The 27,938-nt window shown below is 38.5% G+C and overlaps 4 protein-coding genes across 4 annotated transcripts; 3 read left to right on the forward strand and 1 right to left on the reverse strand.

Annotated features, from left to right (window-relative positions):
* The first annotated feature begins 974 nt into the window (after nt 1-974).
* On the forward strand, nt 975-12,101 carry sxph (saxiphilin). The gene is made up of 17 exons (XM_053636527.1): nt 975-1,118; nt 1,982-2,142; nt 2,393-2,492; nt 2,639-2,818; nt 3,198-3,363; nt 3,453-3,517; nt 3,665-3,822; nt 3,903-4,089; nt 4,572-4,720; nt 4,942-5,032; nt 5,120-5,164; nt 5,303-5,485; nt 7,821-7,968; nt 9,131-9,213; nt 9,480-9,664; nt 10,033-10,210; nt 10,449-12,101. Exons 1-17 carry the CDS (start codon nt 1,061-1,063, stop codon nt 10,490-10,492), a joined length of 2,181 nt encoding a protein of 726 aa, XP_053492502.1. The 5' UTR covers nt 975-1,060; the 3' UTR covers nt 10,493-12,101.
* A 3,889-nt stretch (nt 12,102-15,990) lies between these two features.
* On the forward strand, nt 15,991-20,534 carry sirt4 (sirtuin 4). The gene is made up of 4 exons (XM_053636953.1): nt 15,991-16,114; nt 17,659-18,146; nt 18,567-18,861; nt 19,552-20,534. The coding sequence occupies exons 1-4, from the start codon at nt 16,085-16,087 to the stop codon at nt 19,702-19,704; spliced, it is 966 nt and encodes a 321-aa protein (XP_053492928.1). The 5' UTR covers nt 15,991-16,084; the 3' UTR covers nt 19,705-20,534.
* Nucleotides 20,535-20,934: 400 nt separating this feature from the next.
* Nucleotides 20,935-21,967, reverse strand: c11h1orf74 (chromosome 11 C1orf74 homolog). The gene has a single exon (XM_053636954.1). The coding sequence runs from the start codon at nt 21,942-21,944 to the stop codon at nt 21,153-21,155; it is 792 nt and encodes a 263-aa protein (XP_053492929.1). The 5' UTR covers nt 21,945-21,967; the 3' UTR covers nt 20,935-21,152.
* A 1,021-nt stretch (nt 21,968-22,988) lies between these two features.
* On the forward strand, nt 22,989-27,935 carry rft1 (RFT1 homolog). The gene is made up of 13 exons (XM_053636695.1): nt 22,989-23,394; nt 23,481-23,566; nt 23,654-23,773; nt 24,033-24,222; nt 24,336-24,437; nt 24,896-25,030; nt 25,293-25,371; nt 25,452-25,502; nt 25,593-25,723; nt 25,814-25,958; nt 26,165-26,270; nt 26,440-26,689; nt 26,776-27,935. Exons 1-13 carry the CDS (start codon nt 23,332-23,334, stop codon nt 26,938-26,940), a joined length of 1,623 nt encoding a protein of 540 aa, XP_053492670.1. The 5' UTR covers nt 22,989-23,331; the 3' UTR covers nt 26,941-27,935.
* The last annotated feature ends 3 nt before the right edge of the window (nt 27,936-27,938 follow it).

Below are 27,938 nucleotides of genomic sequence, written 5' to 3' on the forward strand. Positions count from 1 at the left end.
TGAATAATGTTTTGGCAAAGAACTCAGGCTACAAAAATTATGCTTTATACTGTATGTTATGAAATTGTTAGATAAGTAAGGAATAAAAAAAAACAACTGGGCATACTGCTGTAGGAAAATAACTAATAATGTGGTGGTGTTATTATGTTCCAGTAACAGCACGTTCAAAAGTGTTTTATTCTTCTTTTACCAACGATTATGTCATACTTTTAACCATTTGTAATTACAATTTAATGTTGCAGAATGTCCACTTGGCAAGTTAGTTCCTGTTATGCTTTATGTTCTAGCATCTATAAACAGTCTTTCCCTCAACCGGCTCCTTGTTTTCTGCTGAAGATGATAATACCAAACAAACAAACCAAAAAAAACAACCCTGCATCTTCTCATGTTACTGAAAAACCTGAGAGCACAAAGTCCTCTGTCCTGAATAGTCTTCCATGTCAGGAAACTTACTGACAGCTACAAAACACTGACACCCAGGACTCCTTCCATAAACATTAAATAATCATCACCATTTTGCATTTTTTGAAAATTGCAACAATTTATTTTTTTTTAACAGTTTATTATTAGGCTTAGGTGAAGTGGAGCATCCACCATACAAGGCCTTGTGTGAATTGTTACTATAGAAACGCTGACATATTTGAATGAGCGCATTAATATAAACCGGTGATTTGCCTTGGAGCCAGAGTTGTTGTTGGAGCAGCAGTTATAGAAAATCATCACTAAACACCTTCTGGCCAATCAGATTCGAGGATTCAGCAGCGCTTTGGTATAATATTTCTTTTTATCGACCACCGTGGACTGTAAAGTTTTTAACTTTTTAAATGATCATTTAAATTTTCTTGATGTACGTATTAATGTTTTCGTGTAAATTAGTTGGTTGAACTGTTGGTTCAGTTTTATTGTGAAGCACTTATAAATGCTACTACTACTATTAACAAACAAATTAATAAAAACATATGGGTTAGGAGGTAAAGCGCCCAATCTGGCAACACTGACCGGCTATACACTGAGGAGCTGAACTTCTGTGTGTGAGTCTCAGTGCAGTGAATTAGGCAGCATGATGAAGGGTGTGTGTGGAATAATCGTCATCCTCCTTTTCTCCACTGCTGTGTGGGGTAAGTGTGTATTGCTCACTAAAATGAAACCGACTGCACTTGGATGTTTTTGTTTTTGTTTTTAAATTGTTTCATGTCAGTGTAAAATGAATTTGTCAGTGGAATTGTTTTGTACAGCATAGAATATGAGCACAACCTACATACTTAAAAGAGACTATAAATATAGAACATGCACAATATTTGGCAATGATGGAACAGTACAGAAAAAGCATACACATCGTCAGGGCAGTTCAAATGTAACTAAATGTAAAAGCAAAGGAAAAGATGCTGTTTTGCCATCATGAAAATTGGGATGTAAATGGGATTGATTATCATTGTTATCACTGGGGTCATGTCAAAACAGTACTTGCAGATAGATCTTATGCTTTTACACTATCTGTTGTTCCCCAGATGAGGACGGGTTTCCTTCTGAGTCCGGTTCCTCTCCTGGTTTCTTCCTCATAACATCTTAGGGAGTTTTTCCTTGCTCAATTGGGATTAATCCACACACTTAAAATCTGTATCCTGTGTTTATATATTTCTGTAAAGCTGCTTTGAGACAATGACCGTTGTAAAAAAAAAAAAAAAAAAAAAAAAAAGAAGCTCTATACAAATAAAATTGAATTGTAAATGATAAATCTTTTCTGTTAATAAGCTTTCAGATCATTACAATCATACTCTGTTCAACCTGATACTTCCCTGCTTTATTTCTCAAGATTCTTGATAAAATGCATTTGTTTTTCTGGAGGTTACTTCTATCCTGCAGACAGCAGAGTCTGCCTCAGAGGGTTTGAATTATTCTATAGGTGGTGGGTGTACTGTTGGCACTTGTATCCAAAATAACAAAATGTTCAATTGAATGTGAAAATGAATGTGTCGTACAGCAAAAAAGATGCGCTGGTGTATAGTGTCAGAGCCAGAGCGAAGGAAATGTGCAGACCTGGCTAAAGCACTAGGAGCCGCTTTTCCTCCTGCAGCCACATTGTACAGCCAACTGTCATGTGTCAGAGCCTTCAGCACTGCTGACTGCCTCAGTAAGATACGGGTGGGTTACTGCTACTTCTGTGAGATATTAATGTAATGATGATGTCAATTGGCCTCGACAACTGCCCTTAGACTTTTATTATAAAATAAATTTCCAGTAAACAGATTTTCTGTTCTTTTCTCAGTACAATAAAATGTGTGTTGAAATGATTGATTGTCATCATCACACTTATGCTAGAGATGAGTTAAAGAAAGATTAGGTTTAAAATGCTAAGGTATTTCTTTGATGCAGTTTGTTGCTGTCCTTTCAGGACAATAAAGCTGACCTTGTGACTCTGGATGCTGGAGAGGTCTACTCTGCAGTGAAGCAGTTTGGTCTTGCAGCAGTCGCCAAAGAGATCTACAGTGATGGTAGAAATATATAATGGAATAAGCTGGGATTAAACAATCTTGGTTAATCTTTTGTTCTTTCTTTCTTTTTATTTATTTATTTAATTTTTGTAAAAATACTCCTAAGCACTGCTTAAATGCTGTAATATCTGTGTGTCATTCTGCAGGCACCTGTATCCTGGCAGTGGCAGTAGTGAGAAACACAAGCTCGATAGACATCCGTTCTCTTAAGGGAACTACGAGCTGTCACAGTGGAGCTCGCTGGACTTCAGGCTGGAATTTGCCTTTAGGGCAGCTGCTTTCCCACAACCTCCTGCCCTGGGCTGAAGGACAGCCCCTCAGTCAGGGTGATTCATTCTATACATTCTGAACTAGTATTATGTCATAATGAGATTAGGTGATTTCAAGAAATAATGATATACATTTGAAGGACTATCTCTGCATATTTCAACCTGGTCTCTTTTTTTAGAAGAGGGAAATGTGACAAAATTCTTGTCTGTGCTAACTGCCAACACATGACGTGGTAGATAGATCCTGAAAAATGGTGTAACCGGAGTATTCTGTTAACCAACTGAATTAATTCATGATCGGGAGGCGTGATTTATTTCGCGAACTTTTTAAATGAGTTGTTTATAGATTTCAATTCAAATCTGTAACAACGTTAGTAGTGTACCACAGTGTGTATAATATGCTGTATAGAAAATCTCTCTTTCTGTGCTCTCTCAGCTGTCAGTGACTTCTTCAATGCCAGCTGTGTGCCTGGAGCTGGTACCATGACATTCAGCAGCCTGTGTTCCAGGTGCCAGGGTCAGAGGTCATATGTTCCACAGAGGAACTTTTACTGCGAGACATCTCATAATGAACCATTCTACCATAACCAAGGGGCGCTCAGGTTTAAAAACACACACGCTACATGCTATAATTTTTTTTTTTTTACTTGGACGCACACATACAAATTGTGAACCACTTGCTTTCTTTCAGATGCCTGAAGTCTGGAGCAGGAGATGTGGCCTTTGTGGATCATACAGCCCTGGACAGCATAGATGGTTAATGCATAGATTTTTTTTGTCTCTTCTGACAGAGACTTCACCAAATAAATTGATATTGTAGTGTTTTTAAAGCTTCACTACTCATTTTTCCTACTTCCCTGTCACACTCTTTGCCGCGCTCTGTCTTAAACCTAACCTCTACAGACAGTGTGAAGGATGAATACAGGTTACTGTGCACAGATGGCACTCGAGTTCCACTGAGCAGTTTCAGAAAGTGCAATTTCGGCCGTGGCCCTGGTGGAGCTGTGGTTACACGTATAAACAACCAAAACCTTGCGCGCAAGTTCCTGTCAGCGATTCAGGTAATGTCTGAACCGTACGTGTGTTATATATCGGTTCTGATAACGTTAATTTGATGATAATTTACCATTCTGTTTATTAGACAGCGTTTGGCCGGAAGAGAAGAGAGACTCATCGTTTCCAGCTTTTTGATTCATCAGTTTACGGTGTGGGGGATTTGCTGTTCAGAGACGTCACTGATAAACTGTCCATACTGCAACAAGGCATAGATATCAGTCAGGTTCTGGGACTGGACTACGTTGCTTTGCTCAAGGGGTTAAGACATGAAGGTATGTAAATTCTATCCCAAACTTCTGTGAATGACATGAGGTTTTTTTTTTTTTTAATTTAGCGAATATTCATTCAGACTAATAGCCCAAGACAGCCCACTACACACCATTTACTGTAGGCTAATAATCAAACCTGTTGACTATCCTCATTTACAAGTTAATTTTTTTTATGTGAAAACATCTGTTATGTGAAATTGCCTATTTCAGGGCAGTACTAAATAAAAAACAAAATGCACATTTTTATGATCATTTTAAATGACATTTAGCAGATTCTGCAAGGTGTATGTAAACTTATGACCTCAACTGATGTAAAGATTAGTTGAACACATTATACAGCCCTTAATACAATAATGAACTCTGACACGTTCTGTGTCTCAGCCATCTTAGCCATCACCCCCTTTATCTCTGCTGCAAATAACAGTCAAGCTGTGTGTGTGTGTGTGTGTGTGTGTGTGTGTGTGTGTGTGTGTGTGTGTGTTTAGGCAGCTCTCTGGAGGACAGTGTGGTGAGATGGTGCTGTATAAGTCATGCTGAACAGGAGAAATGCGAGCAGTGGGCTCTTAGCATAAAGTCGGATCCTCTTGTATGTGTGAGCGCTTCGTCGATGAGTGACTGCATTGAGAAGATCAAGGTCCAGTAAGATGAACATAACTGTTGAATAAGTAAATATATGTGATTTGCCCAATTGTTTGGACACTTCTGAAGTCGATACAACAATTCAACCTTGTGAATAACAGAAATGAGCTGCCCTATATTCTATTGTGTTTTCCTCAGCAATGCCTAGAACATTCTACACTGTATGAATGAGATCAAGCAGACAGTCAATCGATGTTTTTTTCTGTCTTCCTACAGAGGGATAAAGTGGATGCTGTGTCCTTGGATGCTACACATGCTTTTATAGCAGGGAAATGTGGCCTTGTACCTGTAGTGACTGAGTATTATGGTAAATAATATCAAATACACAGGATGGAATGTGTGTTTATGTGCCTCTGGGTGTATATCTATTCCTGAAAATGTCTCTGTCCATAAGGGACAAAGTGTGAATTCACCGGAGGAGAACCTTTAGAGGCTAAAGGTAAACTGTGGAACCTTATTTATCTATAGTAAAGCAGTATATACTCAGCCATATAATTTCCAAGCTGTTAACGTGGTGTTAATGTGTGTGAGCTGCTGTTCTGCCTTTGTTTAAAGAAAAACTTTTTAAACCCAGCAGACTTATCATCAGTGTATGGTGTGGCAGTGACACGGCGCTCCAGTAAAAGTGTGTATGTTGGGAATCTCGGTGGACGACGTTCCTGCCATGGTCTCATGTACAGTCCCGCTGGCTGGGTTCTGCCTGTCCAATACTCTCTGAGTTCAGCACTTAACAGCAGCGTCCCCTGTGAGCCAAACAAAGGTACTGCAGATCTTCTGAAAATAAAAAGATGATGTTTGCACCTGGGTAAATAGAAGTACTACTTGTAACCAGTTTAATCCTTACCAATATAATATTGGTTTTAATTGCACAATATAATAGTTAATCCATTGTTAGTCAAGTTACACAATATAGTAGCCAGCCTAACATTAGCTAGATTGTTAGCAAACTTGTCTAGCTACTAATGCCTAACATCATGATAAACATAGTCTAGCAGGATTTGTGATTGAGTACTGAAACACAAATATAACCATAAATCCAATCCTGCTGTATGTTTTCTACTGTTAAAAGTAATTCCTTTTCCTCTTGTTTTGAATTTTTTGAACTGAATGTGAATCAGTTTCATGGTTACAATCTGGAAAGTTGCCCCAAAAGCGTGTCATTGATGTGCCTGTGTTAGCCCACTGAAGAGGGCACTTTAGCTAAGTTTACTAGATAGCAGGGGTGGTGTGGTGGCACAGTGGGTAGTATCGCTGCGTCACTGCTCCTGGTTTGATCCTGAGCTCGGGTCACTGTCTGTGGTGTTTGTGTGCATGTTCTTGCCATGACCACGTTGATTTTTGTGCTCCCAAAAACATGCCAGTAGGTGTATTTGGCTTGGATAAATTGCCCTTAAAGTGTGAATGAGTCTGGGGATGAGTATGTGTGTATGATGCCCTGTGAAGGACTGGCGTCCTATTCAGGGTGTATTCTGGCCTCATGTCTAGGGTTCCTGGGATCCACCTCGACCCTGAACAGGATAAGCGGTCGATGAAAATGAATCAGTGAGTGAGAACTAGTTCGCTGGCTAACGTGAAGGGATACAGTATCTTTGGGTAATTAGACAGTTAGCAAATTTTGCTAAACTAAAGGTGCATCTCAAAAAAATTTTACATCGTGGAAAAGTTAATTTTTTCCAATAATTTAATTTAAAAAGTGGAACTTTCATGTCTTCTAGATTCATTACACATGAAGTGAAATATTTCAAGCCTTTTTTGTTTTAATCTCGATGATTACGGCTTACAGCTCATGGAAATCAATAATCCAGTATCTCAAAAAATTAGAATAAATAATTTTATAATACAAATATCTCGACCTTCTGAAAAGTATGTTCATTTCTGCACTCAATACTCGGTCAGGGCTTTAATCCTTTTGCACGAATTACTGCATCAATGCGGCGTGGCATGGATGCAATCAGCCTGTGACACTGCTGAGGTGTTTGGAAGCCCAGGTTGCTTTGATGGCGGCCTTCAGCTCGTCTGTATTGTAGGGTCTGATGTCTCTCAGATTCTCTATGGGGTTCAGGTCAGGTGAGTTGGCTGGCCAATCAAGCACAGTAATACCATGCTCAGCAAACCAGTTACTAGTAGTTTTGGTGCTATGGGCAGGTGCCAAGTCCTGCTGGAAAAGGAAATCAGCATCTCCATAAAGCTCATCAGCAGATGGAAGCATGAAGTTCTCTAAAATCTCCTGGTAGACGCTGCATCGACTCTCGACTTGAGAAAACACAGTGGACCAACACCAGCAGATGACATGGCACCCCAAATCATCACTGACTGTGGAAACTTCACACTGGACTTCAAGCAACTTGGATTCTGTGTCTCTCCACTCTTCCTCCAGACTCTGGGACCTTGATTTCCAAATGAAATGCAAAATTTACTTCCATCTGAAAAGAGGACTTTGGACCACTGAGCAACAGTGTTTTTAGTAAAACAGGTGTTTTGAGTTAATTTGCTGATTAGAGCTCTCCTCAGGTCGACATTTCTGTGTTGTAAATTCTTTATTCTAATATTAAGCTTATTAAGATTTTTTTAAAAAGGCTTGAAATATTTCACTTTATGTGTAATGAATCTAGAATATATGAAAGTTTAATTAAATTATGGGGGGAAAAATGAACTTTTCCATGATATTCAAATTTTTTGAGATGCACCTGTATTGTATTGTATTGTATTGCATTGTATTGTATTGTGTAAATAAAACTAGTAGCTTATGCAAAGCAGTATGATGAGCCCAAGAAGTGAAAATAACAGCTAGTGGTGGTATTATATAATCAAGTTTGCTCAAATTTGTGGTTTGTGTATTTTTGGTGCAAACACCTGTACTGTGGCCAACACTATTTTCACTCAAGTGCAAATCAACAAAGAAATATTACTTCATTTTGACAATCACTTTGACATACTTAAAAGAGGATTGATTACTGTTACTCACTACATACTATGTATATAATTTACATACTGGTGTAAATGTATTGTTGTAAATGTACTGGTGTACTTTAGAGAAACTAATACTGACTGTTTTATTTTACTGGTCTGGTTACCTGATGGACCTGTGATGGCAGCATACTCTAAGGTGTTTTGGAAGGGCTGTATGCCAGGTGCTGAAGGCAGTCTGTGTAAGGTGTGTGTAGGTGGGACAGAAGAGGCTGCCACCAAACGATGCTCCAACAACCACAATGAGCGCTACTATGGAAATATGGGAGCTCTGAGGTGAGAGAACACCATAGCATATATGCATGGTTTGTTGGACTAGAGCACTAGAGGTCAACCCATAGTGGATTTTACCAATACTGATAACTAAGTTGGGCATTAATCACCCGATTAGTTTTTTTTTAAATTGATACTGAATGAAAATATAACACTCAAAGTAAAATATTGCTGTAACTTTATTACAAAAATAAACAGTACTGACTGTACCATGAAAATGTACTAAAATGTACTTTTTTAAATGTAAAGCTTTAAATGTAAATAATTTTTTAAAAATAAATATATAAATAATAATCTATAATAACTACTAATATATATTAAAGTAAATAAAAGGTATACATCCAAACTGAACCAAAAAGTAACACTCCAAATAACAAATAAAAAATGGGACATCCAAAATAAATCAAAAAACACTTCAAATAACAAAATTGGTCAGTGAAAGTTTTTATTTAGCCTCTAGACGTCGCTCTCCTACTGTATAACAACAGCAGACCGTTCTCAGCCGCTCCCACAACGGATGCAACCAGGAAAAACTATCGGTGTGGATTTTGGCCCAAATAGCCGATACTTCCAGCAATCCGTTATCGCTGCCGATTAATGGGAAAAACCAATCAATCGGTTGACTTCTACTAGAAAGCATACTATGATTACGAAGATCTGAACTGCAACCTAAATATCCTCAGTGCTGGAGTAGTGGCCTACATAATTAAGATTCTGTAGTTGTTAGGACAGATGGAGAGCCGCTGTTGGGTCCTTGAGTGAAGCCTTTCATCCTCAATAGATCAGTCATGTGCTCAGACTGTATTCCACCTCACCACTGAGCAGAGGTGTGGCCACCTGGGTGGGCACAGGGTGGTAGTTGCTACTCTTGAAATAAGCTTTGACATCTAATCTGGTCGCACAATCAAAACACATTTCTAAATCGTCTAGTCTTACTTCCTTACAATTTCTTGCAAATCATGGCCAGCTCATGTTGATTTAAATGAATCACTTTAGTCATTAAATTTTTGAAGGACTGCAGGTATTTGACCAAAATCTATGCGGACTATTAGGAATTGTGGAGCCACAAAAAAAAAACGAGGACAGAATGCAGCCATTTATTTTTGAACTGAGGAACAAATCTTCGTCTTATACATAATTAAGTACTGGTGATTCTCTGTTTTAGGTGTCTGGTTGGAGATCCCAGTGGGAAAAGCTACGGAGATGTGGCATTTATGGAGCATCACAACCTAGAAAGCAACATTGAATGTGAGATGGTTGCCTATTTGGAGATATAGACATATAAATGCACGCTATATATTTTTTCTCAATGGGGAGGTTAAGCTACCCCCCATAACATATTTACCTGTGTACTGTAATAATTGCCAAACATATTTACAGACTTACAACAATACATAGTTCCTGTTTGTGGTCAAATTAATAGATTTGTTTTCTCTGGCACCTTTGCTGTAGATGTGGAAGATCTTGTGACTATTATCACCTACGTAATTACCTTATCTTCATTTTATGAGCAGATCTAAACAGTAGTGGCTGGGCCAAGGGCTGGGTTTCCAGGGATTTTGAGTTGTTGTGTGCGGATGGACAGCGGGCTTCACTGACAGAATGGAAGAACTGTAATCTGGGAGCCATCCCGCCCAACATTGTTATGACACGACCTGTACTGGCTGCTCGTATCTACGACTTCCTCATGAAGTCACAGGTCTCATCAAATCATTTATTTCATTACAAGTCATATAATTCTAGGGATTTTGCCATTCTAATTAAACGTTATACTGGTTTCTATTGATAATATGTTGATAAAATTGCTCATACACATTGATTTAAAAAAAAACGAAACAATTTGTACACAGTTACAGTAGAATTATAATGTAGTTAATGTAAGAGTATTTTGTGTTTTTCAGATTTGTCTACAACTTTGCCATATTTGCTGTTTTTATGCCAAGATTCATTTACTTACAACTTGGGACATTTTGCATACATTACAGTACATCTTAAGCAAACTACACACACCAGATAGAAAGAATGCTCTGTAATCATGTTTATTTCTGCACTGTTGTATGTCCTCAGGAGACACGTCCAGATTCTGAGTTCCGTCTGTTTGAGTCTCAGCAGTATGGTGAAAGTGATCTGCTGTTTAAAGATGCCACACAGTGTCTGGTCCACACTAGCCACATGGACTATCGCACCATACTAGGAGAGGATTTCTTTTCACAAGTGGAAAGCATCTTTAACTGCACACATTCAGGTGAGACAGAATGCATTCATGCACGCACGCGCACACACACACACACACACACAAATCTTTTTTTTGACAATCCTCTTATGATGGTGTTTGAAATTTTAATAGTTGACATCTCCTTTAGTAGTATCATAAAACTTAAACTAGTGTAATACATTACACATAAAGATAAGTGTAAAAACGTGAGCTTTAGTGAACTTTGTGATAATGCAATTGTTGTCAATTAACACCTTGTTTTTGACAGACATTCTGCAGTTTTGCAACCACGATGTGTGCAGCATATTCTGAACAACCTGACGACATCATATGGCATCGGGGGTGTTTCTTTTTATAATCTCTACAACTCAAAATATTACTCAATAAAATCTTCTCTTTACTGCTGGTGCATATTATGTAAGCAATAAAACACTTCAAGGCATGCTGTTATAGGAAACAAGTCAGCTCTGGGGTGGTGTGATGCAGCCAGACACAAAGCAGAGGGCTGTTATCACCCCAATTTGAACTATGTTCCAGTAACTGCACATCCTGAAGTGTTTCATTCCTCACATTTTTTTAATCTTTGCACTGTTTTATTTATCGTAACTGCAGCAAATTTTCAACTATTGCAAAATTTTATTTATTAATTAACAAAACGATGGTCTTTTTAACCATTTATAGTTAATAATGTGGAACAATAAGACAAACCTCTTGAAAAAAAAACCCAATAGAAACTATCACAGAAATTCTAATGGTTTTCATTACAAATACCATTACAAACCATCAGCTGTTAACCATTCAATTATTACCAAATGGTTGTCGTTATGTAGTAGGGCGTATTAAGGATGTAGGTCTTCCACTAGACATAACATGCCACCAATAGAAGCCAACAAATTACCAGAGGTCCACGGGGACCATTTTCCATTAAAATCAATACAATTCCAATTATAACCATTAAAACCATTACAAATTCTATGAGGGTTTCTATTTTTTTTTTCAATATGGAAGTTAGTTCCTGTTATCAGTTATGCTATAGTACACGGGTGTCTAATCTTAGACAATGTGATTGGCCAAGGTAATTGCAGGTTTTCATTCCAATCAAGCAGGAGCCACACCTGATTCCACCTGTTTAATCAGTTGGTCTTGGCTTTCAATAGACAGCTTTTCTGCTTAGTTGGAATGAAAACCTGCACCTACACCGGCCCTTTCCAGATAAGATTGGACACCCCTGGTTTAAACAATCATTCTAACAGGACACACCTGGGTAACAAGAAACATCTGTTACATGTTCCAATATTTTTGCTCACCTAAAAAGTGGGTGGCCTGATACAAAATGTGCTATCTACATATAAATACTAGGAAATAAATGCTGAAATTTTAAACTCGCTTCTTATTTTCATCTTTTGAAATCAAACCCAAATGTGTTCAGTCAACAGCAAAACCAAATGAACTGGCCTTGCTGTTCAAATGTGTATGTACAGTTGAGGTCATAAGTTTATGTACACCTTGCAGAATCGGTAAAATGTTACTAATTTTTAAACGCAATAATAGTACTAGATATGTAATGTTCGTCACGACAAACTTTGATGTTGGCTTGAGAAAGCCAGCCATCAGCTAGACAGTGTTCCAATACTTTTGGAGCTAGGCGGCATCTCGGTACTTTTGGAGCTAGGTGGCATCCCAGTACTTCTGGAGATAGACCGTGTTCCAATACTTTTTGTGCTCAGGCCATGTGTACTGAGCTGTGTGTGAGTTTTGACAGTTGGAGTCAGGCTCTGAACATGTCCCTCAATGTCAGTGAATGAGAGGTTTTGGGTATTTTCATCGCCCACAATGGGTATACTGGGCATACAATCAGTTTGAAAAATAGAGCCCTGACCAATGTGAATTTTTAATGGAATTCAATGGAAATTTTGGCCACTTTGAGGTTCTGTACCGGGGAATTCCGATCATTTTGAAAAGTCACAGCAACTCGAGTTAGAACAGGCTGACGGTCTTTGCCGAGTTTGGTGCATGTAGCTTAAAAGCTCTGGGAGGAGTAAAAACAATTTAATTGTTTGGGCCTCATAATAATATTATTATTATTATTATTAATAATAATAATAATAATAATAATAATAATAATAATAATCTTGTAAAGCAAAGCAATATGTTGGCTTTCTCAAGCCAACATAATACGAGGGATGATAGAAATTGCATTTTGTTTGATTTAGTATTGCCCTGAATATGTTATACTGTTTAACAATAAAAATAACTGAATTTTTATGTATAATAATAACTGTTTTTATGTCTTGTGATAGTTGTAAGTCCCTTGTTTGTGCTGAGCAGTTAAACTGCCCACTGTTCTTTGGGAATATCCTCCAGGTCCTGCACATTCTTTGCAGCATCTTCTGCATATTTCACCCCTTTCCAAGGGGTGGCTACATAAATGGCCTGCACTTATATCATGCTTTTAGCCAAAGGGCTTTACACTGTGTCTCATTTGCCATGGCGAGCAAGTTGGGGTTCACGGCCCAAGAACACTTCGGTTTGTGCAGTCACGTGGGCCGGGAATCGAACCGCCAACCCTACAATTAGTGGACAACCCGCTCTACCACCTGAGCCACAGCCGCTACATGATGTCAAGATCCAATTAAGGAACTCATGCAGAACTATTACAAAAAGGTTCAAACATTCCCTTATGCTCAAGAAGGCAACACACTAGATTGTAAACTTTTGAACAAGATCAGTGAAAAATTGTTATTCTGTTTAAAGATTTTTTTCATTTAGTACTGCCATTCAGAAGATATATAAAATATTGACATGTTTCCCAGAAGAAAAAATTTGTATCTACATGATTTTTTGCATTGTGCCGCTGCCACATGATTGGCTGGTGTTCACACTTCTCAGATGAATATCACACAGTGATTTTATGTAGCATATTTCCTAATCCTTCTTGAAATCAATTCCTGGCCATGCGTTTCTAAATTGTGCTTAGACAGGGACCTGCTTGCATCCGGTGCAGCAGATAGGTGTGGATTTTAACCAGTGTTTCAGTGCTATGAGATGAAACAGGGTGGTACAGTGGCCTGTGCAGAATGCAGGTGGTTGTTGCAGGTATGAATCTGCTGTGAATGCTAGATAGTGTGGTCAGTAATAGTTTAGTTCAGTAGTCTTGTACTAACATACATTTCATTATATATTTTTTTAATAGTTAGAAAAAAAGAAGGTAGCAGGCCATGTTTAGCAGCAGGCCTTGAGTTTGACATGAGCTTTAGAGCATCTAACCATTTGATGCTCTTCTTCCTGGCCTTGTGAGAGGTGAAATATTTGATAATACATATATCTAACCATGGCACATTCCAGGGATATGCGAGTCAGGTGGCTCAGTCTCTCCTGTCCAATAACAGCATTTTTTTTTTATTTAAAGGCAGTTTAGAAAAGGGGTGCTCTCCTTATGCATTGGTAACAGGCAGTTGATAACAGGGCTATATATCAACATCTGGAAAAATGATTTTAAAATCCTGTTTTGTGCAGAAAGCAGATCTATGTCAGCATGTAGACATGCCATGGTTCTTTATCTTTATTCCCACTTTCTTGTGCTATCATTAGGCTACTTCTTACTTGTCAATCATGCAACTGACGTGAATGACAACCAACCAGGGGCCCCCTCCGAGCTCATGCCTTAAGGCTTCAGCCCCACCTAGCCCTAATTATAATTCCTCCAGTTCTTTTGTTGTTGTTTTGTAGTTCAGTTGAACCTTTCAGTCCAAAGTTTGTTCATCCATTGAAGTTAATTTATGATACTTTCGTGAATCGTGCAGTGTCTGTGTGGTCCCAAAATGTATATGTTTGCAATTGTCTGTACAGATGTCCATGGTACTACGGTTGGTTGGAAATTGCTTGTAAATTGAAGCCAAAATCTGTTTATAATTGATTGTTTTAAAATGGCCTGTATTGGGTTTTAATTCTATCAACTGTAATTCTATGAACTCTCTAAGTTTTAGAGACACTTCCTTCTCCACCTACACAACTCTGCATCACCTATATTCAGCCCTCTAGGTCAGAGCTCAGTCTTATCAGGGCCGTAGCATTGCTGTCAAAAGTAAACTACATGTCATATAGATTTTGTTAAAGAAATTGTAGGAATGGCAATAATTGTGACAGGTTTGTTTTAATGCTTGGGATTTTTTCAAATAATATTACCTCACTGAAAGGTTAAATGTATTTTATACTTTAAGTGTAAGATGACACATAAGATTTTTCTTTGTACTTATCGTTATCAAGGGTGCGGATGATTCTGGAGGGCCCTTTAAAGAGTCTGTGTTGTCAGAACACAGAGTCATTTATTTAAACAAGCACTGGCTATTGCACTATTATGAAAGAAGCAACTGTAACGAAATAAACTAAAATCTACTGTAATTCTATCAAATATACATAGTGATGATTTGATCTAGTACTGGTCTTCATTGCATACATCAATCTGTTGCCATATCAAAGTAATATATATTCATTTAGCAAAAACATAATTAATTCGGTGCGATAGGTTATCTGTTCTTGATGTACACAGAGTAACCTGAAATACTCTAATATTGTAGAATAGAACTGTTGCATGAAACTGTTTAACAAATGACAGTGTGTAAAAGTTATGTTCAGGAGCTGATGTACAATGAGACAAATAAACAAGTACCCCTATAGTAGACAAGTACCCCAAATCAAACACCATGCTATTACTTCAAGGATGTTCTTGCCCTCGTGGTACAGCTGTAAAGCTAATAAAAGTTGAACCGTTTTTTCTTCTGCTTGAGTTATGAGGAAGGTTTATTTCTGGGGTGCAGAGAGCATGTAATCTCTAAGGATGGTCAAAGGTTAGAAGTTACAATAAGTAACTGGAAGTAATAACAATAAGAAATCAATTTCATTGAGTAAGTTTCCTGTGTTGAGCACATACGGTAAATAAGGAAGAGCAATAATCTGTCAGTGTTCTCACATTTAGCCTGCAATGGAACATACCTGTCTCAGTGAGCCAGTGGAAGTGAGGAGAGCATAGATCATCCAAAGAGGAACCAATAGAGTTGAAGAGAGTGTGAAGTACCAGCCAATAGCATAGCCCCACCAGGGGTATTCCGTTATATTGTTAAACTTCAGAGGAGTGAATTTGACCAGAGAGAACACAAATGTACCCTAAAGAAAAAGGATACTTGTAAAATAAAAGATCATATTCTGGGTGACTTTTATTATTTTTTACAAATAATATATACTATACAGTGGGGGGAAAGAAGTATTGGACGCGTCAATATTTGTTTCAGTAAATGTATTTCCAATGAGGTTATTCACATGAAGTTTTCGCCAGACATCAGTATTAACTCAAGAAACTCAGAAATATAAAGAATTCACAACATTAAAGTCCATAAATATATGTTTATATATATATGTTTATAAATATATATATAAACTCCATCCATCTTCTACCGCTTAATCCTTTTCAGGGTCACAGGGAATCCTGGAGCCTATCCCAGGGAGCATCGGGCACGAGGCGGGGTCCACCCTGGACAGGGTGCCAATTCAACTTACTTTATTTATTGACACTACCTGAAAATGCAGCCAGAGCTCTGTTTCACTACCGTCAAATCACTAGAGAAGTGAATGACCGAGAGACCTGCCCAAAGAATTCTTTCTATTTTTGAATAGGAACATGAAGCAGTCACGTGGCTGCGTGCGGCAAAACGTCACACGTCACAGATCACGTGGTTACTGGATACCGAATCAAGCTCCGGTACAGTGCTTCACTGTGGGATGTTTCTTTTTCACACCAGTAATAATTTGCAAGACGGAAGTGATTCTACTGACTCGACTCACACGAGTAGTACATAAGCACTGTACAGTGTTGTGTAATGAACACAGCGGTCTGAGCTCTGTAGCTTCATGGGTTTGTGGAAAATTTACTCAAAGCTGGTAAGTCACGTAAGATCTCTGCTGTCACAGGGTTTGATCGTGAGCTTATCCTGTCTTTATAAGACGACGATTCAGAAATGTGCATTAGGAGTAATGGAAATGACAATGTTCTGGTTGTACATTTGGGTTGTGTGTGAGTCTGGACTTTAATAATAAAGAATAAAGAAACAATACTGCTGTTAAGGACTTTTACAACTTTTTTTTTTTTTTACAATGAAACAAATTTTCATTAAAAAAACCTACTGGTTATGTGCTTTCTGTTTATTTAAGTTAATAAAACACACAACAACAATGTTGTAAACTAATGTATGCCTCTCTTTTATTTATTCATTTGTTTGTTTATTTATTTATTGTCAAAATGAACGATAAACAAAAAATTCTTTCTTTTTTGATTGAAAATGTTGTGATCACAGATGCCTTTGTAGTCATTTTTTTTAAAAAATTATTTATTTAATTTTTTTTAAATAAAAATAGTTCATATTATAGCTGGAATAGGAACATATTGTTTATAATGGTTTCTAAATTGTTGTAGTATGTGCCCAAACCAGTTCTGGAGACATACATGTGGCACACTGCCAAAAAACAAAGTCTTTTTCTCACATGAAGCCCTTTTGAGACTGCAGTAATCAGGCTTGCTGAGAGGAAACCTCTGTGTGTTCCTCAAAAGTACATTTGCTCATTTGGCTGATGTTTTTCTCCACATCTGTTGAGAAGATACAACTACGCAGATGAGAGTTAAGGGTCTTGCTCAAGGACTCAACAGCATGACATGCTGGAATTTGAACTCACAACCTTCTGAGCTGTAGCTCAAGCCTTAACCACTGAGCCACCACTGAGCCACCACTGCCCCTAGCCAAACTTGACAATTCCTACACACCTATTAGAAGCTTTTTTTGGTCCATTTAAGTCTACTTTACACCAGGTGACTGCATGGACATCAAGACACCAGAACTGCTATTCCATGCTTTCCCATTTACACTCACAAATGTTTTATATGAAAAGCAAGGTGCTTTATTTCTGTGCTTTGTTACCATGAATAACCACATGTCTGTGTATATCTGTCAGATTATTATAGATATCCATTACCACTATATAGTATGATTAAATTAGTCCATGTTTACTCCTGTAAGCCTTAGAAATCGTCATCATTCTCCATTATGGGATTGTTCTGCAATTTTGGTGGTGTTAGTTGTTTGTTTGCATACTACAAACACATTCACACTTGCTGTGAGAGATCGCTGTTTTACCGATAGCATAAGGATAAAATTAGTCTTACTGATGGTGTGGTCTATAGAAAGGTGGATATACTACCTCTAGAAATCTTTTCCTATCTGATGTGTGGATTGTGGCTATTATTTTGAACAATTTGAACATTTCTGGCCACTCTAAATCCGTGTACAGTTTACAAATGAAGGACCTGCAGACCTACAACAAGCCAAAATTTGATAATCAAGTTGTACAAATCAATGTCAGTTAACGTTGGCTACTCTCACTGATTTCCATAGATATTTTATTAACGTTTGCCCTAACTGTGTTCTTGACAGATGCTGCTGCCATGGCGATCCCTGCCTCAGTGTGTGGCAGTGGGAAGACGTGCTGCTTCTTCAGGTCCTGATAGCGTGCGGAAGTTCGTTCCACCCAGCAGCTCAGTGGACAGGCGCTCCTTGGAGCAGCTACAGGCGTTTGTATCACAAGCCTCACGTCTCTTTGTGTTAACTGGAGCAGGAATATCGACTGAGTCAGGAATCCCTGACTATCGTTCAGAACGTGTGGGGCTCTTCGCACGCACAAATCACCGGCCAATTCAACACACTGAGTTCATGTACAGTTCCAAGGCTCGGCAGCGCTACTGGGCCCGCAATTATGTGGGCTGGCCGCTTTTCTCTTCCCACCTGCCAAATTCAGCTCACTATGCCCTGAGGGACTGGGCAGAGAAAGGCAAAGTTCACTGGCTTGTCACTCAAAACGTGGATGCTTTACATTCAAAGGCAGGACACCAGAGACTGACTGAGCTTCATGGCTGTTCACACAGGTAGTCTAGGTGGAAAGTTCACTGCTTAGCAGTGAATGGACTGTTGACCAGGCTTTTATTTTTATATTATTACAGTGGAATTGTAAAAATGGTAAAAGTCCTGTATTATTAACAACATAGACAGTTTTTACAGAACTACACATAAAATCTTATAACATGCTTGCAAATCATAATGATAGCAGGTGACTGAACTGAGCACATAAGGTTTCATTTCGTAAACATAATGTTTAATATTATTAGGTTATTTTGAGTTGAAAAAGTTGCTAAATTTCCAGGATAAACAGTAACTAGAATTAAATATGTTTGACCCAACCAAGCTTAAGGTTCGAAACTCGCATTTATTCTACTTTATTATTTGGCTTTATTCTGTTTTGATGCAGAGTGTTCATTGGTGTGTGTTTGTATCTGTGTGTGTGTCAGGGTGGTGTGCATGGGCTGTGGGCAGCTGACTGTACGGGAGGAGATGCAGAAGCATTTCGCTGAATTGAACCCTGGCTGGGAGGCAAGCCCAGGCGAGGTGGCACCGGATGGAGATGTGTTGTTGGAAGATGAACAGGTGCTGCAATTCAGGGTTCCCTCTTGCCAGTCCTGCGGTGGCATCCTTAAGCCTGCTGTGACATTTTTTGGTGACATGGTGGACCATGCAACTGTGCAGTTTATACGTGACAAGCTGGCTGAGGCTGATGCTGTGCTTGTGGCTGGATCCTCACTGCAGGTGAGCACTAAGAGTGCTTTATCATTATACAGGTACACGGAGATACCATGAAACATTAATGCTGTTTTTGTCCCTTTTTATTAACAGAAAGCGAAATATTGATTCAGTACTAGGTATTATCATCAGAGCTGATATTGGCCTGAAGCAGATTTCACAAGTTCTTCTGTAAGCAGTGCAGAAAGACTGTTGATTGATTGCACCTTGGTTGACAGTGAAAACCTTCAGGCCTTCAGTTTGCACTCATGGACTCTGTTTGCCCTCTGTGACACTGCAACTGAAACGCTGCACTTCTTTGACGTGTAATAAAAATGCTAGAAGTTTCATATGGTCATTTCTGTGGAAAAAAAAATCACCAAGACCTTTCTCCCAAGGTATTCATTAAGAGCAGTCTTTGAAAAACATGCCACAGGGAAAAAAAATGAAGTATGATGGTCAGTGTAAGAGATAAGAGTATTTAAATGTCTCAAGGCAAACATAAATGCTCAGCATTTTTATACATCACAGAGCATGTTACGATGTTATTTCTTTAAGTGCATCATGTATATATCTGCACGTTATATTTGGTTGATCATTTATTCTGTTTTTATGTGCGTGTGTGTGTATATACACATATACATACATATACATATATGTATAACCATTACTTCATGGTTGGTACTTAATCAAATGCGGCTCTACTGTTATGTCCAGGTGTATTCTGGGTACCGCTTCCTGTTAGCAGCCAGTGACAGACAACTCCCAGTGGCCATCCTGAACATTGGTCCTACAAGAGCTGACCACCTTGCTGAGCTTAAAGTGAGTGCTCGATGTGGAGAAGTGCTCCCAATCCTCAGTGCCAGCTGAGACCAAGAACAGCCAATGCATGCAACATTTTCCGCACTTTCAGTGGTACTCAGAAACCTTGTCCGTTAGCTTTACATGACGACTTCTAGAAAACTGCTGGACTCTACCTCACTGCAATGATGAAGACAATACAAAACTGACTTCATTATCTATTATTGGGTGCAATAGCCATGTTTTAAATGATCTAGCTGGTTTCATTTAGTGTAACCCACATGATTGAAAAGAATGAAAGGAAAATGAAGAGGGTGGAGGGTTTTTAGGTGGCAATGCAGAGAGACCCCCCATAAGACTTGATAACTGTCACTCCCTTTTTTAAACTGTTCTATTAACTCAGGGTAACTCAAGTGAAAGTCAGAAATGTGTATTGTTATTATTATAACTGAAGTAATGGAATGTTTTTCATTAGGTTATTGGCCTACTAAATAGGACTAACTGATGGGTCACTTGACATTAGCCTTAATACATGTTAAAGTACTGTTTTAAATATAAAATAACCTTTGTGGTGGATTCATATGATAATACAGAGGTAAACATTCGTGGTTGAATAGTCTCACATCTGACATACAGCTCATTATCTCATTGTTGAGTAATACTCAATATTTAAGATACGTGTATGCATTTTGGCTTGTACCTCTGAACTTTAAAATGTGACTTGTAAACTGCTGTTCAATGGCTATTTCTGGTTTAGGTCAAATTTGTCAACACAATGGAAAAAACATATTTACAATGAAAGAAAAGAAAGATTTAATAAATATAAAGAAATATAATGGAAATAATCAAATAAATAAAAGGATTTGGGGAGAGTTAGATTTCACTAAATAGGCTCGGATAAACTTGAACCTGTGGTATATGCCAAAAGAACAATGTGTTATCTGGAATAGTTTAGTCACAGAACCTAGACCTAATGCTAACTGGCTAGCTAACCTAGCTAAAGTAGTTAATATTGTGGTTGGTTTGGTATGTTTTGATAAATACATACATACACTACCAGTCAAAAGTTTGGAGACGCGTGACTGAAATGTTTCTCATGATCTTAAAAACCTTTTGATCTGAAGATGTGTGATTAAATGTTTGAAATCGGTGTTGTAGACAAAAATATAACTGTGCCAACATATTCATTTCTTTCATTAGAAAACTAACATTTTATTTACAAGAAAATATTTTTTTAAATGGATGACTTGGAGCAAAATATTCCGAAAAGGGGGCTTTGGCTGAATACGCGTTGTTAAGACATCACATGACACGTCTTGGCCCAAATCTTCGGAAAAGATTTGGGCCAAGATTTTGTTTTTTTTTAACAAAAAAAAAAATCTAAATCATGAATGCAGCTGCCAGTCTGCTTTAATGTGTGCGTGTGTGTGTGTGTGTGTGTGTATAATAGGGCATCAGGGCTGTTGTGAACATAAAGAAGGCTCTGGAGCACTACAGGCATATAAAAGCACAAGCACTCACAGGGCTACAGTGGGCAAAATGACTGTTTCCTTTGAAATACTGAGTTCGGTCAAAATGGTCTGTTTGCAAAATCGGCTTCTCAAGCGCTCCACCCAGTTTTTTATATAGGTATCGACTTCTGCCCACAACACTTCAGGGACACTGAATGAGTAAAGACAACTGCTGTGCTTTGTATCACATACTGGCCAGCAAACCCAAACCTTATTTACCACCAGCGGGGTCATACTCAGGCAGTTCTCAAAGCTCTGCACTTGATTAAACCAATATGAAGCAGGATAGCCCAGGAGAATCCCAAAAAGTGTGCACAAGTTCCACCGGTCATACAGCTCCTCTCCCACCACACTGACTGACAGATGCTGGTCCTCTTTGTCCGTAATAAAGTCCAACATGTCTTTGACCATTTGTTTGGTGCCGCTATCCATGACAATCAGAGATGGTTGCTCCATCCTTGGAGACACATCAACAGCGAGGAGGCTCTTTTTCATAAGCACTTCACTCAAATGTTCCTTCATCAGATTAGAGTTCATAACAAGACAATTTCCATTGATGGAGAATATCTGGAGTGTTGTGGTCAGTGCTCCAGCCTCCTGCAGTGAGATGACATATCGCTGGATCTGTTCTGCACATGCGCCGTTAAGGTCGTACAGAACAGCCGGTTTAAGGCCCAGATCAACAGCAATGATTTGCACAGCTATATCAAGACATGATGAATGAGGAATTTGTCTCTTCTTCCCACAACAGAGAAACCTCTGAGCTGTTGAGATGAAAATGTCTGCGGAGACCACCATTTTCCCTTTGTCTCCCTATAGCAAGGCTACAGACACAAATAAGCTGAAAGAAAAGGCAACATCTGAGTTAGGAGTGGAGAAAAAAAAATCACTGTTTCATAGTCATAAACCAACAGCATAGCTTGTATGGTACAAACAAAAATACAGTGATAATATTCATGTGGATAATATACTTTGTGTTAGCACTGTTTATTTTTTGCTTGTCATGTGGTCTGTTTTATTTTATAAAGTAAAATACCCTGTGTTAAAAAAAATCATACCACGGCAGTGTTGAATACTCGAATCTGATTAGTCAAAAGGTGTTGATTAATTACTGACAGCAATACCAGCTGCAAGACAACTCAAGTTTATATTAATGTGCTTGTTTTAATACCTTATCATTTGTATAGTAGCAATTTAAAACCATGTACATATTTGTGCTTTTCAGTTTCTCTGTAATATACAGTGCCCTCCACTATTGGCACACTTGGTAAATATTAGGGATGGGGGGGACAAATATCGATTCTCCGATTTAATCGATCTTCAATAAAAGGAAACGATATCGATTCGGGAAATGTCATGGAAACATCTGGAATGTTTGTTCATGTTGCCCTGCAATGGATCCAGGGTGTATTCCTGCCTCTAGCCCAGTGTTCTCGGGACAAGCTCTGGATCCACCACCACCTCGACCAGAATAAAGCACTTACTGAAGAGAAGAATAAACAAACGAATGACAATTACATACAGAATAATAATAGATTTTTAAAAAACCCCACTGACACTGCATGTTGTAGTGTTTTTATGTAACTTACCCGGACATTTAATGGTGTGGAGGTGACTTCTGTTTCATTTCACCCCTCATGACTCCCTACTCTGTATAGCAGCACTACTACAACTTTTCTACAAGCAATATTTTTTTGCATTACATATTTAGTTGTACGTCGTTTGTGATTCAGTCATGTTTTTCAACTGCACACCGCACGTTTCCTGTTTAAGTTTGCTCACACGAAACGTCAAAATAAAAGTATCATATACCGTTCGGAGAAACACAGCCAATCCTATACCGCAGGCTGCATTTCACATCTGACAAATTATATTGACAAATTCTACATTGTGTAATGTTTCAGTTCCGTTTAAGGCGTCTCGTGACTTTTATTATGAAATGGTTGTCCGTAACCAGGAACTAAAGCGTATCTTGCCAAATAACTACAGTCATTGATTTGCCTGCATGTCTACTGTATTATAAGTGTTCTCTATGCATTCAGACAGTGGTTACTGGACTAACAGTGTATGTCCTAATGTGTGGGAAAATATTGGTGACCAAAGATTGCTATGATTCGTGTTTTTCACGAGCTGTTTATGTAATTGAAGTTTCTTGGCTCTTTACCTGAGAGTTGTAAACTGGATCATGGGCTCCGAAGACGCACTCAGGAGTGCATCAACTCTTGCATCGTACAACGTCCTGCTTCAGGTATGTACACATATCTGGATACACCACTGCATGTCGGTAGACCTGAGTTAATGTGACTCGTGGCTTTGGGTTGATATTTTATTTAGGTTATGTTCCGGGTGCTTACTTTCTTCCTGAACGCGTTCACACTGCGCTTCGTGTCCAAGGAGTTAATAGGCGTGGTAAACGTAAGGTATGTCGATATTATGCTATGGCGTGTTCTTGGTTTCTTTGTGGTGTTACATTTGTTGTGAAACTCATAGCACTGTTTATGGTGCAGGTTGACGCTGCTGTACTCCACACTGGTTTTCCTGTCCAGAGAGGCGTTCAGGAGGGCGTGTCTAAGCGGAGAAGGGGCGGGGCGTAATTGGAGACAGGTTATTAACCTGTTATGGCTTACGTAAGCAGACTCCCTTGTCCTATTAAATAAAACATATAACAGGAACTATAACAGCAACAATAGTGAGTGCTGTGTGTGAGGCACAATGGACACACTCTTAGACACCTAGGGCAAACACACCACCTGCTGACATGTTTTTGGGAGGTGGGAGGAAACCAGAAAACACATAGGAAAGTGCAGATCATAGAACTGTGAGGTAACAGCACTAATTAATACATAAATAATACAAGAAGACCCTCCCACTCTTCTTGCTCCTCAGGTTGCCACTTGGCTGTCTCTGGGGTGTGTTACTGGTGTGCGTGTGGCTGTGGCTACTGCAGGCTCCAGACCCTCACACTGTCCCACATTATGGACCTGCTGTGGGACTCTTCTGCATGGCTGCTCTAACCGAGTTGCTCGCTGAGCCTCTCTGGGTTCTTGCTCATGCTCATATGCTTGTTCGCTTAAAGGTTAAAAAAAAAAAAGTATCTAAATAGTTTATTGTGTCGGTAAAGTTAACCTACAAATAAATTAGCATATGTCTAATCAAAGTAAATTGTGTACATGCTTGTGTTCTGAATAGGTGATTGCAGAAAGTCTAGCAATAATTGCTAAGTGTCTTGTCACCATGATGATGGTGGTTTCTGCTCCCCAGTGGGGTCTCTATATATTCTCTGCTGCCCAGGTAAGTGTGTGTGTGTGTTTAAACAGATTGTGTACAAATGGAGGAATTTTAAGAACCATTGTTACCCTTCCCAGGAGTGGTTGACTAACAAAGATCACTCCAACATCAAGACGTGTAATAGTCTGTGAGGTCACGAAGGACTTTCTCACATTGGCTAATGTTATTGTTCATGAGTCCGACATTTCTATGTTATAAATTATTTATTCTAATATTTTTGAGATAGCGGATTTTTTATTTCCATGAACTGTAAGCCGTAATCAACAAGATTTAAAAAAAAAAAAAAAAAAGCCTTGAAATGTTTCACTTTATGTGTAATGAATCTAGAAAATATGAAAGTTCCACTTTTTGAATTAAATTACCGGGAAAAAATTACTTTTCCCACAATATCCTAATTTTATTCTACAATATAAATTAATTTTTACACCTGTATATCTCCTGTATGAATGTTTGTGTTTTAGTGTGTATATGCAGGGTTCTTGTGTCTTTGCTACATTGCCTACTTCATGCATTTCCTGGGTTCAGAGGAAGCAGAGAAGAAGCGCTTTCCGCTGCGCCACATCTCAGAGCTGCTGCCCACCAGAATGAACGGACAGGTGCCAGTTATTTTCTGACCTCTGAAATAAGCCTAAATTGACATCATTTAAAATCTATATTGTTTTTCCAATTAAGAATTATTTCTATGCACTGGACGCGTCAGAGATGACATGCTAGAACCCTTTTCCTGAATAGAAGAAGACAATTCAGTAAATTCAGTAATTTAGGGTTTGGATATTTAATGCGATATTTTAAAAATGCAAACATGCCAATGGTTGGCAGGTTTTCTGCAAAAATCTGTGTTTGTGTATGTGTGTGTAGCCACTGATTAACTGGAAGCTCGCCACACTGACTTGGAGTTTCTTCAAACAATCTTTCCTCAAACAGATTCTCACAGAAGGTATTATACACGAACATTTCCTATTCTACTTGTGTGCTTTGTGTCATTCTGAACATGTTCTGCTCACATTCATTTCGCAGGCGAGCGTTACGTGATGACCTTTCTGAATGTGCTAAATTTTGGAGACCAGGGTGAGTACGTTATTCAGGACTTAAATGAAAATGAACACCTTTTATATTCTGTGTTAGACTCATTTCCTTTATCCCTGTTTTCTTATTTAGGGGTGTATGATATAGTGAATAATCTTGGCTCAATGGTGGCTCGATTTCTCTTCCTCCCTATTGAAGAGAGCTTCTATGTATTCTTCGCCAATGTGTTAGAGCGCGGACGTGACATACAGCATCAGAAACAAGTTCGTACCTCTGATCACACACCTGCCCTTCAGTCCATTAATCACTCATATAAGATCTTGGGTGACTGATGAATGTTGTCTGGTCTGCAGGAGGAGGTCTCTATCGCAGCTGATGTACTGGAATGCCTGCTGAAGCTGGTTTTTCTGATCGGTCTGATTATCACTGCGTTTGGTTACTCCTACTCCCACCTGGCCCTTGATATGTATGGAGGGGAACTTCTGAGCAGTGGAACAGGTAAAACTTACATGAAATAAACCATTCCATAATTCTGCAGAAAATTATTAATATATGTGAATGCTGATAAATTCATTTCTGAGGCATATTTGAACATTAATTGATTCAGTCATACTATTTTGAAAGCCATTGATATGCATATGCATTTTACTATCTAATGTTATTATATATATGTGTGTGTGTGTGTGTGTGTTTGTTTTCTTCAGGTCCCTCTCTTTTACGCTGTTACAGTTTTTACGTAATGCTTTTAGCTGTTAATGGTGTAACAGAGTGTTTTGTTTTTGCTGCCATGAGTAAGGAGGAGGTAGACAGGTTAGTGTGTCATTTTAATATATTGCTTGCATGTAAGCATCCATTTAAATTTTTTGATGTATCTGTCCTGTACTGCAGTCAAAATACAAATTGCTTATAGCCGTTTTCTTATATTTAAAGATTTATTTGTGGGATTATGTCTTGAATTAAAGGCCTCTTTGTTTCGTAGGTATAACCTGGTTATGCTGGGACTATCCGCCTCCTTCCTGCTGCTTTCCTATTGGCTGACTTGGCTGTTTGGGGGCGTCGGCTTCATCCTAGCAAACTGTTGCAACATGGCTTTGCGAATTATCCATAGCCTTATTTACATACACCGCTACTTCAAGCACAGTGACCACACCCCTCTGTCAGGTCTCCGCCCACATCCTGCACTCTTAATTGTCCTCACAATAAGTTCCATCCTGACAGCCATCTCAGAGGTAAAGCTAACAAAAAATAAATAATATTCTGGGCAGAGCTGTTATACAAGATCATTACATTTAATTTTTTCTTCTCTGTATTTCAGCGTACACTGTGTTGTGACAGTGGCTGGCTGCTGAGGCTGGTGCACATCTCCATCGGAGCAGTTTGTTTACTGGTTGTAGTCACAGTGGTGTTTCTTACAGAAACGAGACTTGTTCAGTTCATCAGAACTCAGCTACTACCCAAATACAGCAAAAAACACACATGAGCTTACCTCATCAAACAATCAACGGGACCTGTCAGTTTGGTGTTGGACCATGTGTTGCCTTGATGAATTTAGGCATCTGTCAGAACTAGGCAGATAATCCACAAATATCCACATTATAATTCTTTGCTTCAGGGCGGTTGCTGTGTTTAGAAACTTGTACGTTGCTTTATTATGGGAATATTAAAAAACAAATCAGTTTCTATTTTAAAATCTGATGCTACAGAATGTACTATTTTACAACAAGTTTGTGTTTACAGTCAGTTTTGTGTTTACAGTCAATACGAATGCACAAACAGATCACTTTTTCCTTTTTAGACATTAAGATATCCCATCTGTTACAAAGGCAGGATTATGGAAATAAAAAAAAACAACATTCTAGCTTGAGAAATGTTTAATAGATGGACACTGTTGTGGGTATTACAACGAATAATATAAATGGTTTATGACAATGTAGTTGATATTTTTTTTAATAATACATCTTTTGTTCTTACCTGATAACAGTTTATTATAATTATAATGATATTATATTCCACTAAGTCCCTGATATTTATAATAAACCATAATTCAGATAATAATTACCTAAATTGAAGGAGCAGTTTGTAATTTTTAGAGCCTGCTGCTGCCTGTGTTGCCAGCTCCATTGGAAACATTGACATTGCCTTACTCCCAATCACCTGCATGCAGTTTGGTGAAATGAGATATGCCTTGTAAGTCACCTTAAAAGAAAAAGGGACCGAGCTGAGAAGTTTAGAAGCTGCTGATGGTGGGATTTGAGACTTGAGGGACTTGAGCCAGAAAAGTGACAACATATTGCAAATGTCATCTTTCTAAAGTATCTTGAGCATTAAATTATTATTACAGGTTTATAAACACTTACAAATTACAAACTGCACCTTTATCAAAGATATGGGCTACACCATACAATGTATTACTGGGAGCAAATTGTGACATTTTGTTAGAACATTTTGTTAAAATAATAAAATTGTTCACATCAATGA

Source organism: Ictalurus furcatus, chromosome 11, assembly GCF_023375685.1.
Source record: "Ictalurus furcatus strain D&B chromosome 11, Billie_1.0, whole genome shotgun sequence".
Lineage (NCBI taxonomy): Eukaryota > Metazoa > Chordata > Actinopteri > Siluriformes > Ictaluridae > Ictalurus > Ictalurus furcatus.

Coding starts and splice junctions, on each gene's coding strand:
- sirt4 (XM_053636953.1), top strand. CDS start 16,085: ATGGGTTTGTGGAAAATTTACTCAAAGCTG. Junction 16,115..17,658: donor GGAAAATTTACTCAAAGCTG/GTAAGTCACGTA, acceptor TGTTCTTGACAG/ATGCTGCTGCCATGGCGATC. Junction 18,147..18,566: donor CTTCATGGCTGTTCACACAG/GTAGTCTAGGTG, acceptor TGTGTGTGTCAG/GGTGGTGTGCATGGGCTGTG.
- rft1 (XM_053636695.1), top strand. CDS start 23,332: ATGGGCTCCGAAGACGCACTCAGGAGTGCATCAACTCTTGCATCGTAC. Junction 25,031..25,292: donor CCACCAGAATGAACGGACAG/GTGCCAGTTATT, acceptor ATGTGTGTGTAG/CCACTGATTAACTGGAAGCT. Junction 26,271..26,439: donor AGTAAGGAGGAGGTAGACAG/GTTAGTGTGTCA, acceptor TTTGTTTCGTAG/GTATAACCTGGTTATGCTGG.
- c11h1orf74 (XM_053636954.1), bottom strand. CDS start 21,944: ATGGTGGTCTCCGCAGACATTTTCATCTCAACAGCTCAGAGGTTTCTC.
- sxph (XM_053636527.1), top strand. CDS start 1,061: ATGATGAAGGGTGTGTGTGGAATAATCGTCATCCTCCTTTTCTCCACT. Junction 2,143..2,392: donor ACTGCCTCAGTAAGATACGG/GTGGGTTACTGC, acceptor CTGTCCTTTCAG/GACAATAAAGCTGACCTTGT. Junction 2,493..2,638: donor CAAAGAGATCTACAGTGATG/GTAGAAATATAT, acceptor GTCATTCTGCAG/GCACCTGTATCCTGGCAGTG.